This window comes from Rhinatrema bivittatum, chromosome 1, assembly GCF_901001135.1.
Source record: "Rhinatrema bivittatum chromosome 1, aRhiBiv1.1, whole genome shotgun sequence".
NCBI classification, from domain to species: Eukaryota; Metazoa; Chordata; class Amphibia; order Gymnophiona; family Rhinatrematidae; genus Rhinatrema; species Rhinatrema bivittatum.
The window spans coordinates 45,200,130-45,225,997 of NC_042615.1; the positions used below are offsets into that span (position 1 = coordinate 45,200,130).

The window sequence follows — 25,868 nt, forward strand, 5'->3', positions numbered from 1 at the left end:
GCTTTTTCTGCACCCGGTGCAGATATTCAGAATTACATCCCCCACCCCCATCTACTTACCTGGCAAACCCCTACCTTAGGCAGGTGGCCCGGAGTGATGCAGAAACCCTACTGGACCTTCACCACTACCAGCCCTCATTCCCCACAGGTTGAGCCCTTGGGTGCCGGGGCCACCTGGACTTAGGTGAGGGTCTCTGTGTGAAGGTTCCAGGTGGACGTTAGATGAAGGCAGAGTCAGATAGGCCAGAGTCGGGGCAGACAGTGAGCAGAGAAATCCAGGAGACAAGCTGAAGTCGGGGCAGGTAAAGAGCAGAGGAATCCAGGAGACAAGCTGAAGTCGGGGCAGGCAGCGAGAAGAGGAATCCAGGAGACAAGCTGAAGTCGGGGCAGGTAGCGAGCAGAGGAATCCAAGAGATGTACCAGGGGCAAAGCCAGAAGAGCAGTCCAGGAAGCTGAAGTGGGAACTGGAGCAGGAACTGGAGCAGGAGCTAGAGCAGGAACTGGAGCAGGAGCTGGAACACCACACTACCCATGCGGAGCAGGGCCGTTGCTGAGGTGATTCTGGGAGGGCAGAGCTGCCCTTATATAGGCCTTCCTGCTGATGTCATCAGATGGGGCCACAGGTGAGTTTCCCGCCACGGCCCCTTTAAAGGTCAGGGCGAGCCACTCGCGTGTGCCTAAGGAACCCTGTGGGGGAAGGTGTACCGGCATCAGCTTCAGGTTACTGCGGAGGAGGACGGCAGTAGCGGCGGCTTCCTTGGGCTGCGCCTCGGGGCGAAGTACATGGCCGCAGGGGGGGGGGGGTGAGTAGAGCTGGCCACAGAACACAGCGGCCAGCCACCGCAACATACCAATGGCTGCTCAGGCACAGCACTTTCTCCATTGGTGACAAAGGCACAGCCAACCCTTTGGTGCTATTAGCTTCAGCATCTCATAGAAACATATTGAAACATAGAAATGATGGCACAAGAAGACCAAATGGCCCATCCAGTCTGCCCAGCAAGCTTTTATTTATTTATTTATTTATTTATTTATTTATAACTTTTATATACCGAGGTTCAATTAACAAGATTAATTATCACTTCGGTTTACATTACAACCAGCAAAATAACATAGACAAAGTCTTGTTTTACAATGAACAGGGAATAATAACCTGGATAAAACAAAGAACAGGGAAGAAATAACCTGGAAAACATAAAATGGGTGAAGCAAGTATAGAGAATAGGGTTTGTATAACTTGGGCGAAAAGCAAGGAAATTAAATAGGGGAGGACTGTGAAGGCTTTTATTACATCACCTTATTTTTTTTTCTCATACTTGCCTGTTACTCTTGGCCCTTATTAGTAACTTTTTGGTTCTATTTACCTTCCACCCCCACCATTGATGTAGAGAGCAGTGCTGTAGTGAAGTATCTAGCTTAGCGTAGGGGGTCATTTATCAAAATGCGCTAAGGCGGTTTTGCATGCGATAGCACCATATTGTATGGTGTGATGCAAATCTGAAAAAGAGGAGGAGTTAGGGGCAGGCTGGGTTTGCCAGTGTGTGAAGTGCTATTGCACAGACTTAATGCTGATTTTAACTACACCTTTCTCAGAAGTGTTAAGCTGTTAGTGCATTTCATGATATCTCCTGAAAGTCCTGTTTTAGTAGGTTTGAAGCTCCTGCCTAGCCATCTGGGGAGGGGAGGGAGAGAGAGAGAGAGAACCATAGTGTCCTCTCCCTAGATCGGTATTTTTATCCCTATGGGAGGCTCACCTAGTAACTCGAGGTGAGGTTTAGGTATTAGTGTAGGGGGTTAGGGGCCACTTTGACATTCAACGTGAGACGTACGAACAGAACAGTGGTCTCTTGTGAAGATTTGATGCCTTCGGAGTGAGGAAACTCACCCAAAGATGAGATTTGTGCAATGTTCTCTCCACCTAGCTTGATGTTACCCAGATAGAGTGTCCATCAAGCTAGGTGGAGAGAATCAAATGTTCACAAGAGACCACAGTTCTGTTCGTACATCTCACGTTGAATGTCAAAGGGGCCCCCTAACCCCAAACACTAATACCTAAACCTCACCTCGAGTTACTAGGTGGGCTTCCCATAGGGATACAAATACCGATCTAGGGAGAGGACATCATGGCCTCTCTCTCTCTCTGTGGTTGTATGCAGGAAATTATCACAATTTGCACTACTTTAGCTCTTCACATAGGTAATTAGCACAAATTGCAATAAACTATCTATTAGCATAAACCACACCCCTTTTGTTATCGCATGCGATACTTATCGCATTTTGATAAATCCAGGCCTTAATTGGTTAGGGGTAGTAACCGCCGCAATAAGCAAGCTACTCCCACACTTATTTGTTTACCCAGCCTTTACCTCTTGCTCTCTTTCCCCTGCATCCCCCTCTTCTTCCCACTCCACTCCTTGCCCTGCATCCCCCTACCACTTGCCCTCGATCCCTCTCTCCCCCAACTATTTGTTCTACCCCCTTTCTCACGCATCCACTCCTTGTCTTGCATTCCCTTCTTTTTCCTCCACTCACTCCTTGCACTGCATTCTTTCTCCCACTCCATTTCTTGTGCAACAGCTTCCCTTCTCTCTCTACCATCCGTCCTTTGCCTAGCAGCTTCCTCTTTTCTCCTTCGTACCCTTTGCCCAGCAGCAGCCCCCTTCCCTCTCCCCCTGTCTTTTACTCTCCTCCCTCCTGTGCTCTTCAGGCCGCAGTGTTGTAGATTAAGAACATAAGAAAATGCCATACTGGGTCAGACCAAGGGTCCATCAAGCCTAGCATCCTGTTTCCAACAGTGGCCAATCCAGGCCATAAGAACCTGGCAAGTACCCAAAAACTAAGTCTATTCCATGTAACCATTGCTAATGGCAGTGGCTATTCTCTAAGTGAACTTAATAGCAGGTAATGGACTTCTCCTCCAAGAACTTATCCAATCCTTTTTTAAACACAGCTATACTAACTGCATGAACCACATTCTCTGGCAACAAATTCCAGAGTTTAATTGTGCGTTGAGTAAAAAAGAACTTTCTCCGATTAGTTTTAAATGTGCCCCATGCTAACTTCATGGAGTGTCCCCTAGTCTTTCTACTATCCGAAAGAGTAAATAACCGATTCACATCTACCCGTTCTAGACCTCTCAAGATTTTAAACACCTCTATCATATCCCCCTTCAGTCGTCTCTTCTCCAAGCTGAAAAGTCCTAACCTCTTTAGTCTTTCCTCATAGGGGAGTTGTTCCATTCCCCTTATCATTTTGGTAGCCCTTCTCTGTACCTTCTCCATCGCAATTATATCTTTTTTGAGATGCGGCGACCAGAATTGTACACAGTATTCAAGGTGCGGTCTCACCATGGAGCGATACAGAGGCATTATGACATTTTCCGTTTTATTCATCATTCCTTTTCTAATAATTCCCAACATTCTGTTTGCTTTTTTGACTGCCGCAGCACACTGAACCGACGATTTCAATGTGTTATCCACTATGACACCTAGATCTCTTTCTTGGGTTGTAGCACCTAATATGGAACCCAACATCGTGTAATTATAGCATAGGTTATTTTTCCCTATATGCATCACCTTGCACTTATCCACATTAAATTTCATCTGCCATTTGGATGCCCAATTTTCCAGTCTCACAAGGTCTTCCTGCAATTTATCACAATCTGCTTGTGATTTAACTACTCTGAACAATTTTGTGTCATCTGCAAATTTGATTATCTCACTCGTCGTATTTCTTTCCAGATCATTTATAAATATATTGAACAGTAAGGGTCCCAATACAGATCCCTGAGGCACTCCACTGTCCACTCTCTTCCACTGAGAAAATTGCCCATTTAATCCTACTCTCTGTTTCCTGTCTTTTAGCCAGTTTGCAATCCACGAAAGGACATCACCACCTATCCCATGACTTTTTACTTTTCCTAGAAGCCTCTCATGAGGAACTTTGTCAAACGCCTTCTGAAAATCCAAGTATACTATATCTACCGGTTCACCTTTATCCACATGTTTATTAACTCCTTCAAAAAAGTGAAGCAGATTTGTGAGGCAAGACTTGCCCTGGGTAAAGCCATGCTGACTTTGTTCCATTAAACCATGTCTTTCTATATGTTCTGTGATTTTGATGTTTAGAACACTTTCCACTATTTTTCCTGGCACTGAAGTCAGGCTAACCGGTCTGTAGTTTCCCGGATCGCCCCTGGAGCCCTTTTTAAATATTGGGGTTACATTTGCTATCCTCCAGTCTTCAGGTACAATGGGTGATTTTAATGATAAGTTACAAATTTTTACTAATAGGTCTGAAATTTCATTTTTTAGTTCCTTCAGAACTCTGGGGTGTATACCATCCGGTCCTTCTCCTGTTCAAGCTTATTCATTATAGTATCCTTAAAACTTGACTGGCTGGGGTTCTCCCAGGACATGCTTGGGAGCCACTTGTCTAACTCCTTTAGCCTTCAGCCTTTAGCCTTTAGCCTTTAGCCTTGCACCTTCCGCACACGCCTTTAGCCTTCAGCCTTGCACCTTCCGCACACGCACATAATTAATTTTCAGGCCCATTGAACCTCCTAAGACTTTAATAATTAAACTCAGCAATCATTATGTCCCCATCACAACCATAACCAGAATTTTTCTGTAAAATCACATAATTGGACATCATACCTTTAAATAATAAACTTTGTTTTATTTGGGTGTGTGGGGGTGTTTGTGTGTGTATATATATATATATATATATATATATATATATATATATATTGCAGGAAGCAATGTTGCAGTTACATTTATATATATATTTATTTTTTTAGTTTACAAATATGTTTCAGAAATCATGTTACAGTGTCAGATAAATGTGTTATTTGTGATTTTTGGAAATAGACTGAAAAAAATCCCAAGAAATACCTAAATTTATCAATTAAACCAAATTCATACTACATTGCTTGAAGGTGATCTCTGAAATGGCTGGCTGGGCTGAACTAGAATGTTTCCCCTTGTCCAGTTAATTGTAAACTGGATATTCAGCTAAAACTTGTCCAGCTAAATATTCAGTCAAAGTTAACCAAACAAACATGTTTGATAAATGTTGTCCACACACGGCTGGCTGAATTTTGGTTCCATGTGGCCTGTTTTGGAAGTATTTCTGTACAAACTTCATTTTCATTCAGATTTATTTAAATCTACTGCAACTCCTGGGATGATAGTCCTGGATTATGCCCTAAGAACATAGGAACATAGAAATGACAGCAGAAAAGGACCAATGGTCCATTCAGTCTGCCCAGCAAGCTTCCCATGGCAGTATCTGCCGCCCATGATTCAGTTTTGCTTGACGGGCTTGCTTATGAACTTGGCTGTTGAAGCAGTCCTGTGTTTTTCCCTTAATGTCTTCACATCAGTACCCCAGACTTTTAAAAAGTCATGGCTCGTGTTGGTTGGCTCTGAATCCAAATTCCTCTTTCCTTCCACTCCCATCCATCTCCTTCAAAGCAGAGAACACTATTGTACTTGCATCAAAAGCATCGAGGCTTATTGGTTAAGGGTAGTAATCCCATGCCTTCTGTTAAGGTTAGCCCCAGGTTTATCAGTTCCCCAGACTGTAAAACTCAGGGCCCTCGTTGGTTGTTGTCTAAATCCAACTCCCCTTTTCCCCTGCCATTGAAGCAGAGAATAATATTGGAGTTTCATCAAAAGTATCAAGGCTTATTGGTTAAGGGTAGTAACCTCTGCACCAGCAAGTTACTCCCATGCATACTTTCTTTGGGCTGGATTTACTAATGCTGCAAGGCATAGTGAATTTGGCGGTAACGGGGGGCAGGGGACAAAATGGGGGGGCGGTTCTGTGATAGCCGGCAGTGATCGCACCTCTGCGATGCGATCGCTGCCAGCATCGCACCAAATAACTACACCATAAAAGTTGTAGTTATTCGGCGCGAAACTGACAGTGATAAACAAACGTACCTTTCGCTGTCGGCGAAGTCTTCATGGCGTCAGCCCCAGTGCTGCCCCAACTCCTCCTCTTCCAGGGCTGATGCCGCCCCGACTCCGCCCCCATCTTGCTATCGCATGCTGTAAGGGACTTTTCACGTGCGAAACGTCCTTTATCGCGTTCGATCCGCATAATAAACCCCCTTTGTTTCCTTTAGAACTTGGCTGTAGAAGCAGTCCTATGCTTTTTCCCTTATGTCTGCATAACAGTATCCCAGACTATTGAAGTCAGGGCCCTCGGTTGTTGTCTGAATCCAGTTCCTCTTTTTCTCCTGCCATCTAAGCAGGAAGCAATGTTGCAGTTACATTAAAAGCACCAAAACATATTGGTTAAGGGTAGTAATCACTATGCCTTCTGCTAAGAGTAGTAACTACAGTACCAGCATGTTTCCTCCCTGCACGCTTATCTCATTTACGTCCTCTAGTCTTTAGAGATCCACAGTGTTTATCCCATACCCCTTTGAATTTTTTGACTGTTTTCTTTGTTACCACCTCCTCTGGAAGGGCATTCCAGGCACCCTCGCTATGAAGAAATATTTCCTGACATTAGTTCTGAGTCATTCCCCCTAGAATTTCATTTTGTGACCCCTAGTTTTACTGTTTTCTTTCCAATGGAAAAGGTTCAAAGTCATACATCATTGAAACTTTTTAGGTATCTAAAGGTCTGTATCATATCTCCTCGGTACCTCTTCTCTTTTGGTGCCTCTCCTCATAGGTCTTCTGATATAGACCCCAAATCATTTTTATCATCCTTCTCTGGACCACCTGCATCCTGTTTCTATCCTTTTTGAGATACGGGCTACAGAATTGAACACAATACTCCAGGTGAGGCTTCACCAAGGACCTGTACAAAGGCATTATCACTTCCTTTTTCTTACTGGTTATTACTCTCTCTATGCAGCCCAACATTCTTCTGGCTTTAACTATCGCCTAGTCACATTGCTTCGCCATCTTCAGATTCCCAGACACTATCACCCCATGATTCCTCTCTTGGTCTGTGCACATCGGTCTTTCTTCCCCCATCAAATACAGCTCTTTTGGATTACCGCATCCCAAATTCATGATACGGCACTTCTTGGCATTGAATCCATGCTGTCAAATCTTCAACCACTCTTCAAGCTTTCTTAAATCACTTTTTATTCTCTTCTTCAAGCGTTTCCACTCTGTTGCAAATCTTAGTATCATCTGCAGATAGTCATAATTTACCTTCTATCCCTTCTGCAATGTTGATCACAAAGATATTAAACAGAGCTGGTCCCAAAACCGATCCTGTGGCACTTTGCTTAACATGGCTCTCTCTTCAGAGAAGGTTCCATTTACTATTACACACTGTCTCCTATCGGTCAACCAGTTTATAATCCATGCCTCCACCTTGGCGCTCACTTCCAAGCTTCTCATTTGTTTCACAAGCCTCCTATGCGGGACCATATCAAAAACTTTGCTGAAATCCAAGTAGATCACACTGAGCGCTCTTCCTCGATCCAATTCTCTTAGTCATCCAATTAAAAAAATCAATTGGATTTGTCTGACAGGACCTTTCCCTGGTATGTCCATTGATGCCTCGGATCCAGCAGCCCACCAGATTGTAGATAGTTCATTATCCTTTCCTTCAGTAGTCTTTCCATTAATTTTCCCACCACCAATGTGAGGCTTACCATACTGTAGTTTCCAGCCTTCTCTCTGCCACCACTCTTGTAAAGTGGGAGTAGGACCACCACCACTCCTCTCTAATTTCACGGCACCAGTCCCATTTTCAGGAATCTATTGAAAGGTCTTTTAGCGGACTCGCCAGCACACCTCTAAACTCCCTCAATATCCTGGGATATACCTTATCCAGCCCCATGGCCTTGTCCACTTTCAGTTTGCCTAGCTCTTCCCATTCATTCTGTTCCATAAATGGAGGTTCATCTATCTCATCCTCATCTACAATCTTGTCTACTGGCAACGGTCCTTCTCCAGAGTCTTCTGTAGTGAAAACCGAACTGAAGTATTTGTTTAATATTTCTGCCATTTCTTCGTCTCTCTCCGCACATTGTTCCTCCTCACCTTTCAGTTTCACTATACCACTTCGGACCTTCCTTCTTTCTCTGATATACCTGAAAAAATGTTTTGTCACTCTGTTTTACCTCTTTGGCAATCCTTTCTTCTGCTTGACCTTTTGCTTTTCTTATTTCTTTTTTCATCTCCCTCAGTTTCACCAGGTATTCTTCCCTGTGTTCCTCTTTTTGGCATCCTTTATAGTTCCTGAACACTGTTCTTCCTCTAGGAACAATCCCATTTTGACAAAGTCTGTATTTGTGAAATTCAAAACTCGGGTCTTTATGTGTCTTCTCTGTATCCTGTTTGGATATCAAACCATACCATCTGATGATCACTGGTGCTTAGGTGGGCACCTACTCGGACATTTGAGACATTATCCCCATTTGTGAGCACTAGATCAAAGATCACATCCTGCCTTGTGGGTTCCATTACCATTTGTTTGAATAGAGCCCCTTGAAAAGTATCCTCTATCTCTTTACTTCTTGTAGATTCTGCAGATGGGATACTCCAATCCACATCCAGCAGATTAAAATCTCCAACTAGCAACACTTCTCCCATCTTTCCCACTTTTTGGATGTCTTCGACCAGATCACTGTCCAGTTCTTTATGAGTCAGAGGCCTGTAGATCAAGCCAAAGTAAATGGAAGCACCATCTTCTTTTTTTTAGGACAGCCCATAATGCTTCTTCCCTAGTCCATATCCTTTGCATTTCAGTTGCTTGGATATTGTTTATGACAAAAAGAGCTAAGTCTCTACCTTTTCTGTATTCTCTGTCCTTCCTAAACTAGTAGTTAAATCAGAGTAGTTAAATCACAAGTGGATTGTGATAAATTGCAGGAGGACCTTGTGAGATTGGAAGATTGGGCATCCAAATGGCAGATAAAATTTAATGTGGATAAGTGCAAGGTGAGCCATAGAAGGAAAAATAACACATGCTGTAGCTACATAATGTTAGGTTCCATATTAGGAGCTACCAACCAAGAAAAAGATCTTGGCATCATAGTGGATAATACATTGAAATAGTCAGTTCAGTTTGCTATGGAAGTCAAAAAAAGCAAACAGAATGTTAAGAATTATTAGGAAGGGAATGGTAAATAAAATGCAAAATGCATAATGCCTATGTATCACTCTGTGGTGAGACCACACATTGAGTACTTTGCAGTTTTGGTAGCCCAATTTCAAAACTGAAATATAGTTGCACTGGAAAAATTACAAAGAAGGGTTACCAAAATTATAAAGAAGATGGAATGGCTTCCCTATGAATAGGTTAGGGCTGTTCAGCTTGGAGAAGAGACGGCTGAGGGGGGATATGATAGAAGTCTATAAAATCATGAGAGGACTAGGACAGGTAAATGTGCATTGGTTATTTACTCTTTTGGATAATAGAAGGACCAGGGAGCACTCCATGAAGTTAGCAAGGAGCACATTTAAAACTAATCGGAGAAAATTCTTTTTAACTCAATGCACAATTAAGCTCTGGAATTTGTTGCCAGAGAATGTAGTCAGGGCAGTTAGTGTAGCTGGGTTTAAAAAAGATTTGGATAAGTTCCTGGAGGAGAAGTCCATTAACTGTTATTAATCATGTTGACTTAGGGGCGGATTTTAAGAGCCCTGCTCGCGTAAATCCGGGCGGGTTTACGCGAGCAGGGTCTTGCGCGCCGGTGCGCCTATTTTACATAGGTCTACCGGCGCGCGCAGAGCCCCGGGACTCGCGTAAGTCCCGGGGTTTTTTGAGGGGGCGTGTCGGGGGCGGGGTCGATCGGCGCGGCGTTTTCGGGGCGGGACGCGGCGTTTCGGGGGCGGGCCCGGGGGCGTGGTTTCGGGCTGGGGCGGTCCGGGGGCATGACCGCGCCCTCCGGATCCACCCCCAGGTCCCGTCTCGGCGCGCTGGAGGCCCGCTGGCGCGCAGGGATTTACTTCTCCCTCCGGGAGGCGTAAATCCCCCGACAAAGGTAAGGGGGGGTCTAGATAGGGCCGGGGGGGTGGGTTAGATAGAGGAAGGGAGGGGAAGGTGAGGGGAGGGCGAAAGCAAGTTCCCTCCGAGGCCGCTCCGATTTCGGAGCGGCCTCGGAGGGAACGGTGGCAGGCTGCGCGGCTCGGCGCGCACCGGCTACACGAAATCGGCAGCCTTGCGCGCGCTGATCCAGGATTTTAGCGGCTACGCGCGTATCTACTAAAATCCAGCGTACTTTTGTTTGCGCCTGATGCGCCAACAAAAGTACGCTAAGGCGCGCTTTGTGAAAATCTACCCCTTCGGGAATAGCCACTGCTATTACTGGCATTAGTAGCATGGGGTCTACTTAATGTATGTGCCTCTTTTTTTTTTTTTTACATTTTTTGATTGTATATGTTACGTTGTTCATTACCTAGGCCTTTTGTGTTAGGCGATTCATAAATTCTAATAAAAAAAATGTTTGGGTACTTGTGAGGTGTTATATTATTTGAATTTTTCACTTAGGATCCTTTTTCTTGCCACAGTCAGATGTAAGCCATCTTTGACATAGAGTCTTTTACTGTTCCATACATGACCTCAATCCCTAATAAAACCAAAGCTTTCTTCCTTATACCAGGTTTTGAGCCATGCATTGAAATGTTTAGTATGGCTTAGCCTCGCCTTCCTCTTTCCATGAACAGGTAACACTTCTGAAAAGGCAATAGTCTTCACCATGTGTCTAATCTGCTTCCCCAGAGTCTGGAAATCTCTCTGTATGGCTTAGATGTTGTTTCTAACAAGGTCATTGGTTCCAAGATGGATGATAAGGTCGACTTCAGACTCCTTACTTTCTTCATTGATTACATTGACTACCTGATTTGCATTTCTACCAAGGATCCTGGAAGGCATTTAACTATAGTGTTCCTCTTGAAAAGTGTTCCCAAATTAGTGTCTCTGATGACTGAGTCTCCCAGCACAATGAACTTCTTCAAATGGTTTTTGGTTTTGTTATGGTATTTCTGTGTGCAATGGGTTTCTTCTTTCCTTTCCAATCCCACATCAGTCTCCATTGCTAGAGCTTCTTCATTTGCCAATATAGAGAAGGCATTTTATACTTGCGTCACCGAGAGTGGGTGCTCACTCCATGTGACAGGGGCCGGCCAATGGCATGGATACCCTGTCACATGGTAAGGGCAAAGGGATATTGGTGCCATTTTGATTAGTGGCAGCCGACGGCCCGGGAGCGGGAGATCGCTCCCGGGACCCCCACTGGACCACCAAGTACCTGTAAAATGTTTTTTGGGGGGTCGGGAGGGTGGGGGAAGCAAAGGGATTAATTTTAAAGGGTCGGGTGGGTTTTTTGTTTATCAGCTCGGGCGCAGCCAATAAACAAAACCGCAATCAGGCCCGATGAAAAAAAAGCCACATGTGAATCGGAACCGGAATCCGAACCGATTCCGGTTTCGATTTACATCTCTAGCAATTATACACAACTTTTATACTTGGCTCTAATATCTTTTAAACAGTAAAAGTTCACTTAGCAATTCTGGAAGCCTTGTGAATCCAGGAATATCTGCAGACTGAAGACTCTGTTCTTCCTCAACACAATAGTCATATGGCCAGGGAATTCAATTAGCCCCACCACCAATATGTACAAAGCCAGAAGTAAAGGGTTTTTTTTTCTCAAACCCAGAAAACCAGCCTAAATGCCACACTTTTTTGTTTCAGTTAAATCTGCCCCCTCCAAAAACCAAGGCACCCAATTATTCACAACTACTATACTTGGCTCTAATATCTTTCAAACAGAAAAGGTTCACTTAGCGATTCTAGAAGCCTCGTGAATCCAGGAATACCTGCAGACAGAAGACTCTGTTCTTCTTCAACACAATAGACTCCAAGCCATTTAAATCATCGGAGTGTCCACGATTCCCTGAGCAGGAGGGAAAGATAATCTTCAATGCCCTGTGCATTGCATCTATTCAAATCCCACAATAAAGTTCTTGAATACAGCACAGATGATCACTTAAGTGTGAAAGCAGCAATAATCACGCTGAAAGCTGATACGATTTCCAACATAACTTTTACTGATGAATGGTGCAATTAATGAAAGTTCTTTATAGCTCCATTTATATTGAAAGTAGATAATACAGCTACTAGTCTTTAATAAATTTGTGACTTTAACTTCCATTAAATTAGTTTACATGATAAAGTCAATTCCAATTGCATTTGCCAGTTCTTACCTTTCCTATGGTTTAGAGCAGTTAATGAGCTTCCCTCCCATATGGTTGGTAAGTAAAGTCTATTTCATTTTAGATGTTACTTCAAGGATAGTTTCAGTTCTACTATCTCTTCTATAGTTCCTTTTCCTTCTTCTCCTTACTACTCATAGTACCTGAAAGGCACCTTTTTACTCCTTTTCTCCAGATATCTCATTTGAAATTAGAATAAACCTCACAGTGGGTCCTAGAAACACCAGGATTCTTGCCTAGGGAAACAAAACAAATGAGAGCAGCAAAGGATCATACTGCTCCTAGGAATATCAGTGCAAAACTCCACAATTTAAGATGATGGTAGGGGTTTTATAGGCTGGGACTTTACAATCTTAATCTCCCACAAGAGAGTTACAACCCATACTAATACTAACTCTGTTCCCGCCCCAATGAGTTGGATCATTCCCCTTAGTAGAGATCATTTAAGCTCTATACACATGGTTAAAATAAAAAATTACAATGCACAAGGAGAACCAGAACTGAGATTTAAAAGCACCCTCAAAATGGTAGAATTTTACACAGGAACTAAAGAGTGGTCATGAATACCTACAGTACCTGGATGTAATATGCTTTGAAGGGCCTGAAAAGTAGAATATAAATCAAATATAAATAAATAAATGTACAGCAGGCTAGAAGCATGGAATCAGGAATTAGTTTTATAAGAAAAGGGCACAGATAACAGCAACTTGTTCAATTAATGAAGGTCACAAAGAGATGTTTAGAGGAGCTAGGAGAGGATCACTAATAAAGAACAGCAAAATGAAAACACTTGTATATGGATAGGTAAAACTCAAGTTGTACGTGGAATTGTATGGGGAGCCAATTTAATGACTTCAGAAAAGGAATTACATTCAGGGGAAGATTCCAGGAAAATATCAGCCCAGGTAAATTTTTTGAAAACTAGTCCATGACTATCTGACTGACTCCCTCATGCACTTTCCCTGCAGCATGTCCTTCAGCAGCTCCCAAAAGTATATCAAGCTAACCCTTTAGACCTGGAACCTGGCAGAATTGAGCCAAAAAATTTCCAAAATAAAATTTTAGATTTTCCCTAATAACTAAGAAGTAGAGCACACCCAGACTGAGGTGAGCAAATAGCGCTACAGTCCCCCTTCCATCCACGTGATTGGCTGGGTCCCCAACAAGTTTGGTTATCTCTCTCAGATATATATATATATATTAGGAGAGACTTGTTGCGTGCCCCGTCCGCGCCCGGCCCGCACAAGGGCCTGCTCACCTCGCTAGCTCCTCTGCAGGTCACGGGTTGGCCTCCCCAGCGGCCGCTGCGAGCTCCTCCAGGCCTTGGCGTCCCGCGGCAGTTGCCGAGCCTTCCATTGCACATCAGGCCTCATGCCGGAGTTCGGCGTCCTCAGTGGCATTGGCCACGCCCCTATGCATGCGCGGACGGCCCAGCCTCTTGTAGGGCCGGGGCGGGTCCTAGCTCCACGGCGCACCCTGATTGAACATACGATATAAGGAAGTTCCTGCCTGCACTTCCTTGCCTTGGCAATCGGGTTGGCACTGTATGTGTTGTGTACTAGTTTGCCTCCGTGTTCACAGTCTTGTTCCAGCCTTGTTCCAGTGTCCTACTGTTCCAGCGTTCTACTGTTCCAGCATCCTACTGTTCCAGCCTTGTCCAGCGTCCTCCTGTTCCAGCGTCCTTCTGTTCCAGCATCTGTCTATCCTATCTCCCCAGGTAGTACCCTCGGACTGTCTCTCTGGTACTGACCTCGGCCTGCTTCTTGACCATTCTACTCGCTGCCTGGATCTTGACCTCTGCCTGCCTTGTGACCTCGTCTGATCTCTGGAACCTGACCCCTGCTTCGTTGACTATTCCTTGGTCTGATCCTCGGAACCTGACCCCGGCAGCCATTGACCACGTCTCCTGATTCTGGCTTTGTCCTTTGCCTTGTCATTGCCTACGCTGTACTGGTCTTCCTTGGTTCTCCAGACCTACAGCCTAGTGTCCGACCGCCCTCCCTTGCTGCTTGTGGGCACGCCTCTCTACTACTTCTCCGGGAGACCCTGTGAGGCCCACCTAAGCCCAAGTGGCCCGGGTCCCTACGGGCTCCACCCAGGGGGATCGCGGTCTTCCAGTGGTGAAGCTCATCCTAGCCTCTGTCTTCTCCTGAGCTCCGTCCCCTGGGGGCAGGTGCTTCCTGGTCCCTACAGGGGACCAGCAGGTTCTGCTCTAGGACCCCTGTCTATCTATATATTTAGATAAATACATATTTATCTATATATATAAATACAGAAAAAAAGAACACTAATGAACCAATTTATTTCCACACACTAGAAATTATATTTATTTTATAACAAATGCTAAAAAATATTTTTATACAAAGAATAATGTGCATAACATCAAAATGAAAATCGTGGAGATGATCACAAACAATTTCAGCAAAAGCTACGATCACAAAGTAATTACATGATGCGACTGCAGGCGGTCTGTCATAAATGACAGATAACTTGAATAGCATAATATGCCTCATAACAGTCAATGAATGAAATTGAAAATCCACAGCTTATAGATTAGAAGAAGCTGAATGTTGTAAATCCAAGGATTGCAATGTTATTGTGTTCCAGATGGTAGCCACAAACGGGCAATACTGAATGTCTTATTGAAACCAAAGTAAACTCCTCTGTAGTAAAAACAGCATTGAAAACAGGAATTTGTATCTCAATGAATCATAACGAAATTTATTCTGCTAATATTCGGCCATTACTATGTAATAATCTCAATTTTTAAAGCAATGGAAGGGACTGCCATTGTCACTCTTAGGTAAGATACACTTATTGAAAAATGATGATTCTGCCTAAATGTCTCTACATATTTCAGATGTTGCCGATTTGGATTAGAAAACAAGACCACAGTGAGGTAGAGAAGCTGTTTCATAAATTCTTATGGTATGGGAAGAGAGCTAGGATATCTTTGAAAAACCTCACTCAACTCGTGGCTCAGGGGGGTTTGAGGTATCCTAATTTGAGATTGTATAATTTAGTAGGGGTGTGCATTCGTTTTCGCCGTATTGGCGATCCACAACGTATATTGCACTATTCGTGGGGAAGCGAAACGTATCGTGATTCCCCACGAATACACGAATCTTCGCCGAATTATACGGCCACCTAAATAACAATTTAAACAAACCCCCCACCCTCCTGACCCCCCCCCAAGACTTACCAAAACTCCCTGGTGGTCCAGCGGGGGGTCCAGGAACCATCCCCTGCACTCACACCCTCGGTGCCGGTTTCATCATGGCGCCAATAGCCTTTGTCACAGGGGCTACCGGTGCCATTGGTCAGCCCCTGTCACATGGCCATTGGCGCCATCTTGTGCTCCTACCATGTGACAGGGGCTGACCAATGGCACCGGTAGCCCCTGTGACATAGTATGGGCAAAGGCTATCGGCGCCATTTTGAGTACTGGCATCGGACGGCCGGCGTGCAGGAGGTCGCTCTGGCACCCCCGTTGGACCCCCAAGGACTTTTGGCCAACTTGGGGGGGCCTCCTGACCCCCACAAGACTTGCCAAAAGTCCAGCGGGGGTCCGGGAGCGACCTCCTGCACGCCGGCCGTCCGATGCCAGTACTCAAAATGGCGCCGATCGCCTTTGCCCTCACTATGTCATAGGTACCGACGGTCGGCCCCTGTGACATAGTGAGGGCAAAGGCGATCGGCGCCATTTTGAGTACTGGCAGCAGATCGCCTTTGCCCTCACTATGTCACAGGGGCCGACCGTCGGTACCTGTGACATAGTGAGGGCAAAGGCGATCGGCGCCATTTTGAGTACTGGCATCGGACGGCCGGCGTGCAGGAGGTCACTCCCGGACCCCTGCTGGACTTTTGGCAAGTCTTGTGGGGGTCAGGAGGCCCCCCCAAGTTGCCAAAAGTCCTTGGGGGTCCAGCGGGGGTCCCGGAGTAACCTCCTGCACGCCGGCCATCCGATGCCAGTACTCAAAATGGCGCCGATCGCCTTTGCCCATACTATGTCACAGGGGCTACCGGTGCCATTGGTCAGCCCCTGTCACATGGTAAGAGCACAAGATGGCGCCGATGACCATGTGACAGGGGCTGACCAATGGCACCGGTAGCCCCTGTGACAAAGGCTATCAGCGCCATGATGAAACCGGCACCGAGGGTGTGAGAGTACAGGGGATGGCTTCCAGATTCCCCGCTGGACCACCAGGGAGTTTTGGTAAGTCTTGGGGGGGTCAGGAGGGTGGGGGGTTGTAGTTAATTTTAATTTTAGCTGGGACACGAATAGAAATCGCCGTATTAATGCATCGGGGCACCATACGTCCGAATGCAACGTATCTGCTCCCTGACGAATCCGAATCACGAATGCAACGTATGGCGTCCCTCTGCACATCCCTATAATTTAGTTTGTACATTAAGGTTCCTTAGGAACTGGATCATGGGAACCTCACATTTCATTCCTTTTTCTCATTTGCTTGATTGGTACAACTTGAATAGCTGCCTCAGGACCTAGTTGTGCCTGAATTATGCTCACAATCAAGGTATCAGCTAGTCGTAATGCCTGGTTGCATTTATGTACTTCACTTACTCTTCCACAAAGGGTGACCTCCCATTTAAGCATATGCAATAATGGGCTGTTTGCACCAGTAACAGGGAGATCCGTTTTTCATCATTGGAAGGAGCAAGGAATGGTTTATATCTACCAATTATTCTCTCAAGGTACTGGGTTCTGTTTCAGTTTTCAAGAACTGCAATCACAATTTTCCCTGTCTAACCAAGACTTTCATGCATACTTACAGCTCAGACATTTTATATAAGCCTATGAAATTTCCTTTCAGGCTTTTCCCTATTTCTGGATATTACAAGATATTTTACTAGGGGATGGGAAACGTAAATATTCAGTCACCAAATTTATCAAATCAATATAGGCTACCCCTTACCCACAAGGACTCAATGCACTATATGAGAAATGGCAAAAATGGTCGGAGTTTAGATTGTCTTTCTCAGAATTTTTGACATGCATTACTGAGATCCCAACCTTAACCGAAAATGTTCTCTTACAAGAGCTGCAATTTAAATTTCTGTTGCACTTTTATTGGTCTCTGGGCAAAGCATTTTTAGCGAAACAGTCTGACAGTAATCAATGTCCTAAGTGTGCGGCTGCTCCTGGTGACTATTATCACTGTTTCTGGTCTTGTGCCCTAATTCAGTCCTTTTGGTCTCAGGAAAGACAAAGCTGCTCTGACATCTTGAAAATAGATATTCCACACGACCCTCTTTTGTGGCTGTTTGGCCTTATTCCGCCTTCCCTTCCAACTGATGATGTGGGAAATTGTGCCTTCCTCAAGAAAGCTGGCTTGGTGGTGAAAAAAGTTATACCATCTACATGGGTTGGTTCGACTAAACTCAACATTCACTGTGGTTTAATCTGTTTATAACATTGTTTACGTTTGAATTCCTTTCTGCTAAAATGAGTTCTCATAAAAAAATTTCATATCATGATGAATACTTAGGGCAAATTCAGAGATTTTCTCTCTCCAGGTTTCTCATAAGCAAGCACATTCTCCTGAGTCGAGACAGGTTTCCCAGCAGAGATGAGGACTCTGTGGGTATGGATAAGGAAGCTCTAACTATCGAGTTAGTTATCAATATACAAGACAGACTCTCTAGATTTATGCTCCAGACTTTTTATTTTATTTAATGTTATAGCTCTAACTAAACTGGGGGGTGGGTTAGGGAGGGAGTTTTGGGTAGTTGACAACCTGTACTCTGTTGTGTTTTGCACTGGTCAAATGTTATACTTGAAATTGTTGCACGTTTGCTATATTGTTGCATTGCTAAAACTTTAATAAATATATTGAACATAAAAAAGAATCAAGGGGTGATCCAGGAAACTACAGACCAGTGAGTCTGATGTCTGTGCCAGGCAAAATGGTAGAAGCTATCATAAAGAACAAAATTGCTGAACATATAGATAAGCATAGTTTAATGGGACAAAGCCAACAAGGATTTAGCCAAGGGAAGTCTTGCCTCACAAATTTGCTACATTTTTTTGAGGGCATAAATAAACATGTGGCTAAAGGTGAGCCAGTTGATATTGTGTACCTGGATTTCCAGAAAGTATTTGACAAAGTTCCTTATGAGAGACTTCTTAGGAAATTAAAAAAGTATGGGATGGGGGCAGTGGCCTTTTGTGGATTGCCAACTGGTTAAAAGATAGAAAACAGGGAGTAGGGCTAAATGGTAGATTTTCCTAATGGAAAAAGGTGAATAGTGGAGTGCCCCAGGGATCTGTTCTGGGACTATTGCTTTTTAATATAATTATAAATGACCTGGAAATGGGAATAAGTGAGGTGATCAAATTTGCCGATGACACAAAATTATTCAAAGTTGTTAAATCACAAGAGAATTGTAAGAAATTGCAAGAGGACCTTGCAAAACTGGGAAACTGGGCATGCAAATGGCAAATTAAATTTAATGTGCACAAATGCAAAGTGATGCACTTAGGGAAGAGTAACCCAAATTAATGCTACACAATGCAAGGTTCCACATTAGGAGTCACCACTCAGGGAAAGGATCTAGGTGTCATCATTGAAAATACAATGAAATCTTTTGCTCAGTGTGCAACAGCAGCCAAGAAAGCAAATAGAATGCTAGGGATTTTTAGGAAAGGAATGGAGAATAAAACAGAGATCATATTGCCTCTGTGCCTCCCTGGTGTGACCTAATATTGAGTGTTGAGTGCAGTTCTGGTTATCACATCTCAAAAAAAGAAATAGCAGAATCAGAAAAGGTACAGAGAAAGGCAACCAAAATGATAAAGGGATGGAATGATTCTCCTATAAGAAAAGGCTAAAGAGGTTAGGACTCTTCAGCTTGGAGAAGAGATGGCTGAGGGGAGATATGATAGAGTTCTATAAAATAATGAGTGAAATGGAATGAGCTTTTAAACTAGAACAAAGGGGAAAGCCGACAGTCGCTCAGCAGCGCATGGTTCGGAGAGAGGTATCTTTAAAGGATACTAATGATGCATTAGAATTAGGGCATCCCGACAGTGAGGTTCCAATAATTAGAAAAGTAGTCCAAGTGCCTGTTACTAAAAACTCACCTGAGCTAAAAAATTCTAACTTATCCCTATCAATTAAAAAGCAGAATAAAAATACAAACAAAAAACAAACTTTGAAATGTTTGTATGCTAATGCCAGAAGTCTAAGAAGTAAGATGGGAGAATTAGAATGTATAGCAGTAAATGATGACATAGACTTAATTGGCATCTCAGAGACATGGTGGAAAGAGGATAACCAATGGGACAGTGCTATACCGAGGTACAAATTATATCGCAATGACAGAGAGGAGCAGTCGGGAGGAGGTGTGGCGCTTTATGTCCGGGATGGCATAGAGTCCAACAGGATAAACATCCTGCATGAGACTAAATACAAAACTGAATCTTTATGGGTAGAAATCCCTTGTGTGTCAGGGAAGACTACAGTGATAGGGGTATACTACCGTCCACCTGGTCAAGATGGTGAGATGGACAGTGAAATGCTAAGAGAAATTAGGGAAGCTAACCAAATTGGTAGTGCAGTAATAATGGGAGACTTCAATTACCCCAATATAGACTGGGTAAATGTATCATCGGGTCACACTAGAGAGATAACGTTCCTGGATGGAATAAATGATAGCTTTATGGAGCAATTGGTTCAGGAACTGACGAGAGAGGGAGCAATTTTAGATCTAATTCTCAGTGGAGCACAGGACTTGGTGAGAGAGGTAACGGTGGTGGGGCCGCTTGGCAATAGTGATCATAATATGATCAAATTTGATTTAATGTCTGGAAGAGGAACAGTGTGCAAATCCAAGGCTCTCATGCTAAACTTTCAAAAGGGAAACTTTGATAAAATGAGAAAAATTGTTAGAAAAAAACTGAAAGGAGCAGCTACAAAAGTAAAAAATGTCCAAGAGGCGTGGTCATTGTTAAAAAATACCATTCTAGAAGCACAGTCCAGATGTATTCCACACATTAAGAAAGGTGGAAAGAAGGCAAAACAATTACCGGCATGGTTAAAAGGGGAGGTGAAAGAAGCTATTTTAGCCAAAAGATCTTCATTCAAAAATTGGAAGAAGGATCCAACAGAAGAAAATAGGATAAAGCATAAACATTGGCAAGTTAAATGTAAGACATTGATAAGACGGGCTAAGAGAGAATTTGAAAAGAAGTTGGCTGTAGAGGCAAAAACTCACAGTAAAAACTTTTTAAAATATATTCGAAGCAGAAAGCCTGTGAGGGAGTCAGTTGGACCGTTAGATGATCGAGGGGTTAAAGGGGCACTTAGAGAAGATAAGGCCATCGCGGAAAGATTAAATGATTTCTTTGCTCCGGTGTTTACTGAAGAGGATGTTGGGGAGGTACCCGTAATGGAGAAGGTTTTCATGGGTAAAGATTCAGATGGACTGAATCAAATCACGGTGAATCTAGAAGATGTGGTAGGCCTGATTGACAAACTGAAGAGTAGTAAATCACCTGGACCGGATGGTATACACCCCAGAGTTCTGAAGGAACTAAAAAATGAAATTTCAGACCTATTAGTAAAAATGTGTAACTTATCATTAAAATCATCCATTGTACCTGAAGACTGGAGGATAGCAAATGTAACCCCAATATTTAAAAAGGGCTCCAGGGGCGATCCGGGAAACTACAGACCGGTTAGCCTGACTTCAGTGCCAGGAAAAATAGTGGAAAGTGTTCTAAACATCAAAATCACAGAACATATAGAAAGACATGGTTTAATGGAACAAAGTCAGCATGGCTTTACCCAGGGCAAGTCTTGCCTCACAAATCTGCTTCACTTTTTTGAAGGAGTTAATAAACATGTGGATAAAGGTGAACCAGTAGATATAGTATACTTGGATTTTCAGAAGGCGTTTGACAAAGTTCCTCATGAGAGGCTTCTAGGAAAAGTAAAAAGTCATGGGATAGGTGGCGATGTCCTTTCGTGGATTGCAAACTGGCTAAAAGACAGGAAACAGAGAGTAGGATTGAATGGGCAATTTTCTCAGTGGAAGGGAGTGGACAGTGGAGTGCCTCAGGGATCTGTATTGGGACCCTTACTGTTCAATATATTTATAAATGATCTGGAAAGAAATACGACGAGTGAGATAATCAAATTTGCAGATGACACAAAATTGTTCAGAGTAGTTAAATCACAAGCAGATTGTGATAAATTGCAGGAAGACCTTGTGAGACTGGAAAATTGGGCATCCAAATGGCAGATGAAATTTAATGTGGATAAGTGCAAGGTGATGCATACAGGGAAAAAATAACCCATGCTATAATTACACAATGTTGGGTTCCATATTAGGTGCTACAACCCAAGAAAGAGATCTAGGTGTCATAGTGGATAACACATTGAAATCGTCGGTGCAGTGTGCTGCGGCAGTCAAAAAAGCAAACAGAATGTTGGGAATTATTAGAAAAGGAATGATGAATAAAACGGAAAATGTCATAATGCCTCTGTATCGCTCCATGGTGAGACCGCACCTTGAATACTGTGTACAATTCTGGTCGCCGCATCTCAAAAAAGATATAATTGCGATGGAGAAGGTACAGAGAAGGGCTACCAAAATGATAAGGGGAATGGAACAACTCCCCTATGAGGAAAGACTAAAGAGGTTAGGACTTTTCAGCTTGGAGAAGAGACGACTGAGGGGGGATATGATAGAGGTGTTTAAAATCATGAGAGGTCTAGAACGGGTAGATGTGAATCAGTTATTTACTCTTTCGGATAGTAGAAAGACTAGGGGGCACTCCATGAAGTTAGCATGAGGCACATTTAAAACTAATCAGAGAAAGTTCTTTTTTACTCAACGCACAATTAAACTCTGGAATTTGTTGCCAGAGGATGTGGTTCGTGCAGTTAGTATAGCTGTGTTTAAAAAAGGATTGGATAAGTTCTTGGAGGAGAAGTCCATTACCTGCTATTAAGTTCACTTAGAGAATAGCCACTGCCATTAGCAATGGTAACATGGAATAGACTTAGTTTTTGGGTAATTACCAGGTTCTTATGGCCTGGATTGGCCACTGTTGGAAACAGGATGCTGGGCTTGATGGACCCTTGGTCTGACCCAGTATGGCAATTTCTTATGTTCTTATGAGTAAACATTAATCAGTTGTGTATTCTTTTGAAAAGTACAAACATCAGGGGACACACAATAAAGTTATTAGGTAATTCATTTAAACCTAATAAGAGAAAATATTTTTTTACTCAACAGATAATTAAGTTCTGGAATTTGTTGCCAGAGGATGTGGTAAAAGCTATTAGTGTAGCTGCATTTAAAAAAGGTTTGAACAAGTTCCTGGAGGAAAAGTCCATTAACCATTATTAAGGTAGAGTTGCAGAGATCCACTGCTTATTCTTGGGATAAGCAGCTTGGAATCTTTCTACCCCTTGGGATCCTGCCAGGTACTTGTGACCTGGCTTGACCACTGTTGGAAACAGGATACTGGGTTTGATGGACCTTTGGTCTGATCCAGTATGGCAAGTCTTATGTTCTTATGTTCTTACAATTTGTACAATATGTGATCCATATTAAAAAGCTATCCTTCTAAATGGCAAATCTGGCATATTCAGCCACTTATCCGGCTAAATTACAGCTAGATGAAAAAGGGGCATTCTGTGCATATTCCTGTGAAGGGTTCAGTTATCTGGCTACCCTAGAACAGGCATAATGTCATCCAGCCTTGTGCAGTCAGATAACTTGCTACTTACCCAGATATCTTCAAAAGATAGCCTGGTTAACTAGTACTCCTTAAAATACATAGATAAAAACAAGTCGGAAGCCTCCTGGCCCAATTCCCACCATCAGCACGAGTATCATTCACCCACCAATCAGGACACCCTATCCAACCCCTTCATATGCTTTACAAGAAAAAGAAAACCACGGTGCCAGAAGCCCTCCCAGCCACCTACCCATCTGGTACCTGAATCGGGGCCCTGCTTCTTATGCCAGGATCGCATTACAATACAATCCTGGAAGTTTCCAGTATTACTCTGATAATAAAGCTGTGAGTGCAAATATATGCTGTAGATTATGCTTCCAGTATAACACTGGAAGCGACCGAGATAGCATTGCACTGCAATTCTGGCATAAGAAACAGGGCCCCGATTCAGTTAGCAGGTTTTTCTGGTGCCAGGCATTGGGGGGGGGGGGGGGGGCAGTGGAAGCAAGGAAGGAGGAGGGCTGGAGGGCTGGGCCCAGCGCCATGGTTTTCTTTTTATTTTAAAATATCAAGGTGTCGGGAGTGGGGTCCTGGTGTGCGTAAAACTTGTGGTGGGGTGGGGAATTGTTTTTATTTTTATAAGGACTGCTGGTTACTCGGATATCTTTTGACGACATCTGAGTAAGTAGCAAGATATCTGAGTATGTAGCCACACAAGGCCATATAACTTTGGCCTAATTGCACATATTTAAATGCATGCTGGTTAGGCCTAAAGTTATCCATCTAATTTTAGGTGGATAACTTGTCTACTACCGGCCTAATGAATATGAACCTTGATATAAATTATTTTCCTATTCAATCCTTCATGTAAGCGCATCCTGAATTAACTAAATTACTACCAATTTTTCTCAGTGATTTTACAGGCTCTGTACTACGGATTGATGTAGACACAGATATGTGTAATACCCCTTATGCCATACCAAAGAACAACCCACATTTCAACAGTACCAATCAGCCTCCAGAGGTTTTTGCACATGGACTTCACAATCCAGGCAGGTAAGTAGGTAAATTCCAGCATTGATGGTCTGTATTTATCAGTAGATAGCCTCTGAATATTTTACAGCCATACCACTTTTGATGTATGCGGTATCTTTGAAGAGAAACATGACTGAACTTTATCATTTGGGGGCAATATTCAAAGGGATTTCCAAGAGTAAACAGGTATTTGCCTACAGGAAATCCCCTTTGAAAACTGCCTCTCCTCCCGCCTCCCTTATCTGGGGAAAAAGTGTATACACTGGTCCACAGTGTGTGCAATTCTCTCCATTGGGAAATAAGGGAAGACTGGGGCTGGGCTAGGGCAGACCCAGTCAGGTACATGTGGGGATTTAATTTTGAAATCCCCATGTGTTCTTTAGCCCACCTGTAAAATATGCAGGAAAAAGAATCCCCTTGGCACCAGCCCTTCATGGGATTTTCAAAGGAAAACTCCATGGAGAGTTTCCTTTTGGAGAATGGCTTGCAGGTCTGTGAGTACTGCCTGTGATGAGAAAAACTTAAAAAAAAAAAAAAAAGGTCCAAGGAGTGATATAAATGGTACAGTAAGGTACACTGAATTTATGATTTATGAAAGTTCTTTACCCCAAAAGATTGGGAGGGCAAAAATTAAGGGCACTTCTGTGAGCAAAAGAGTGGACTTTTTGAGTGCCCTTCCTGCATATTCCCCTCTCTTGTATGCAGGTAAAGGTATGTTTGTTTTTCAGCATATTCTGAAAGACAGAGAATGGAATCACATGTGTACAATAGTTTTCCCGTTGATAGCAGGGCTGAATTAGCCATGCTATCATGGGATCTGTCAATCAGGCCTGGGAGGCGGAGCTTGTCAAAGCAGAGATTAGACTTTTGGTCTCTGCGGCTGCGCGTGTGTTCCCGCGCAGGAAAGTAACAGATTCTCCTCAGTCTGTTTTTTCCGCAAGCAGGATTGCACACGGGGCTGATTTCTCCTCAGCGTTTATTATTTTTTCTTATAATGTCAAAAAAGTCGGGGTTTAAACCCTGTACTTGTGGCAAGGTAATGTCGGTCACAGATGGCCATGACCGATGTTACCGATGCCTGGGGCCAGAGCATGATTTAAAAAATTGTGAATTTTGTGCCTGAATGTTCCCAAGGGCCCAAAAACAACGGGCGTATAGGACACAAACTTTTCAGTTTTTCGGAGCCATCAGAGGCTCATTCTTCGCTTGGCCCCTTGACAACCACGGCTGCGCCACAAAAACGAGCATGATCGTGGGATCCTCAACCCTCCATATCTGGAGGTAAGGACTTGCCGAACCGACATAGGCCATCAGATCCATTAGGATCGATAGAGCCTCCGAGATCAGCGCAGGAAACAATGGCACCTGAAAATTCGGGCCTATGACTTATGCGCCTAAAGTACCTTCTGCGCCCAAACCATCATCGGCGCATAAGAGTTGTGCGCCCAAGACGACATCGGCGCACAAGATATCAGTGCACACAGTGCGGAACACATGTGCTCACAAGGTGCCGAAGAAGGATATGTGCACGGCGCCAAAGACATCTGCGCGCAGAGAACCGGAGCCGTCTACACGCACATCTTCGGACACTTCTGTGCGCTCGGCGCCAGAAACAACATCGCCAAAGACATTTGCGCGCATGGCGCCTAAGACTTATGCTCACAAGTCACCATATGTGCATAACTTACAGGAAACGTTGGTGCACACGCCGCCGAAGACATCGGCACACACAGCAGTGAAGGAATTAATACCACATGGTTTTTTGTTTTTTTTAAATTTTCTATTTATTGAACAATTTCAAAGATACAAAACGTATACATTTGAAAGGAAAACAATATTATACCAGAAAAAATCAAAAATACATAATTACAATACATCATAATAACCATAGCCCTCAATTATAATGGGAGACCCTACGCAAGAGAC

At 43.6% G+C, this 25,868-nt stretch overlaps 1 protein-coding gene across 4 annotated transcripts in view; it reads left to right on the plus strand.

Moving 5' to 3' along the window:
- The window catches only part of HHIP (hedgehog interacting protein), a 438,585-nt gene that overhangs the window by 230,176 nt on the left and 182,541 nt on the right, over window positions 1-25,868 (plus strand). For all 4 annotated transcript variants that reach the window (XM_029600029.1, XM_029600180.1, XM_029600103.1 and 1 more), the window contains exon 8: window positions 23,820-23,963. In XM_029600029.1, coding sequence (XP_029455889.1) covers window positions 23,820-23,963 — 144 coding nt within the window. The remainder of the gene's footprint in view (window positions 1-23,819; window positions 23,964-25,868) is intronic.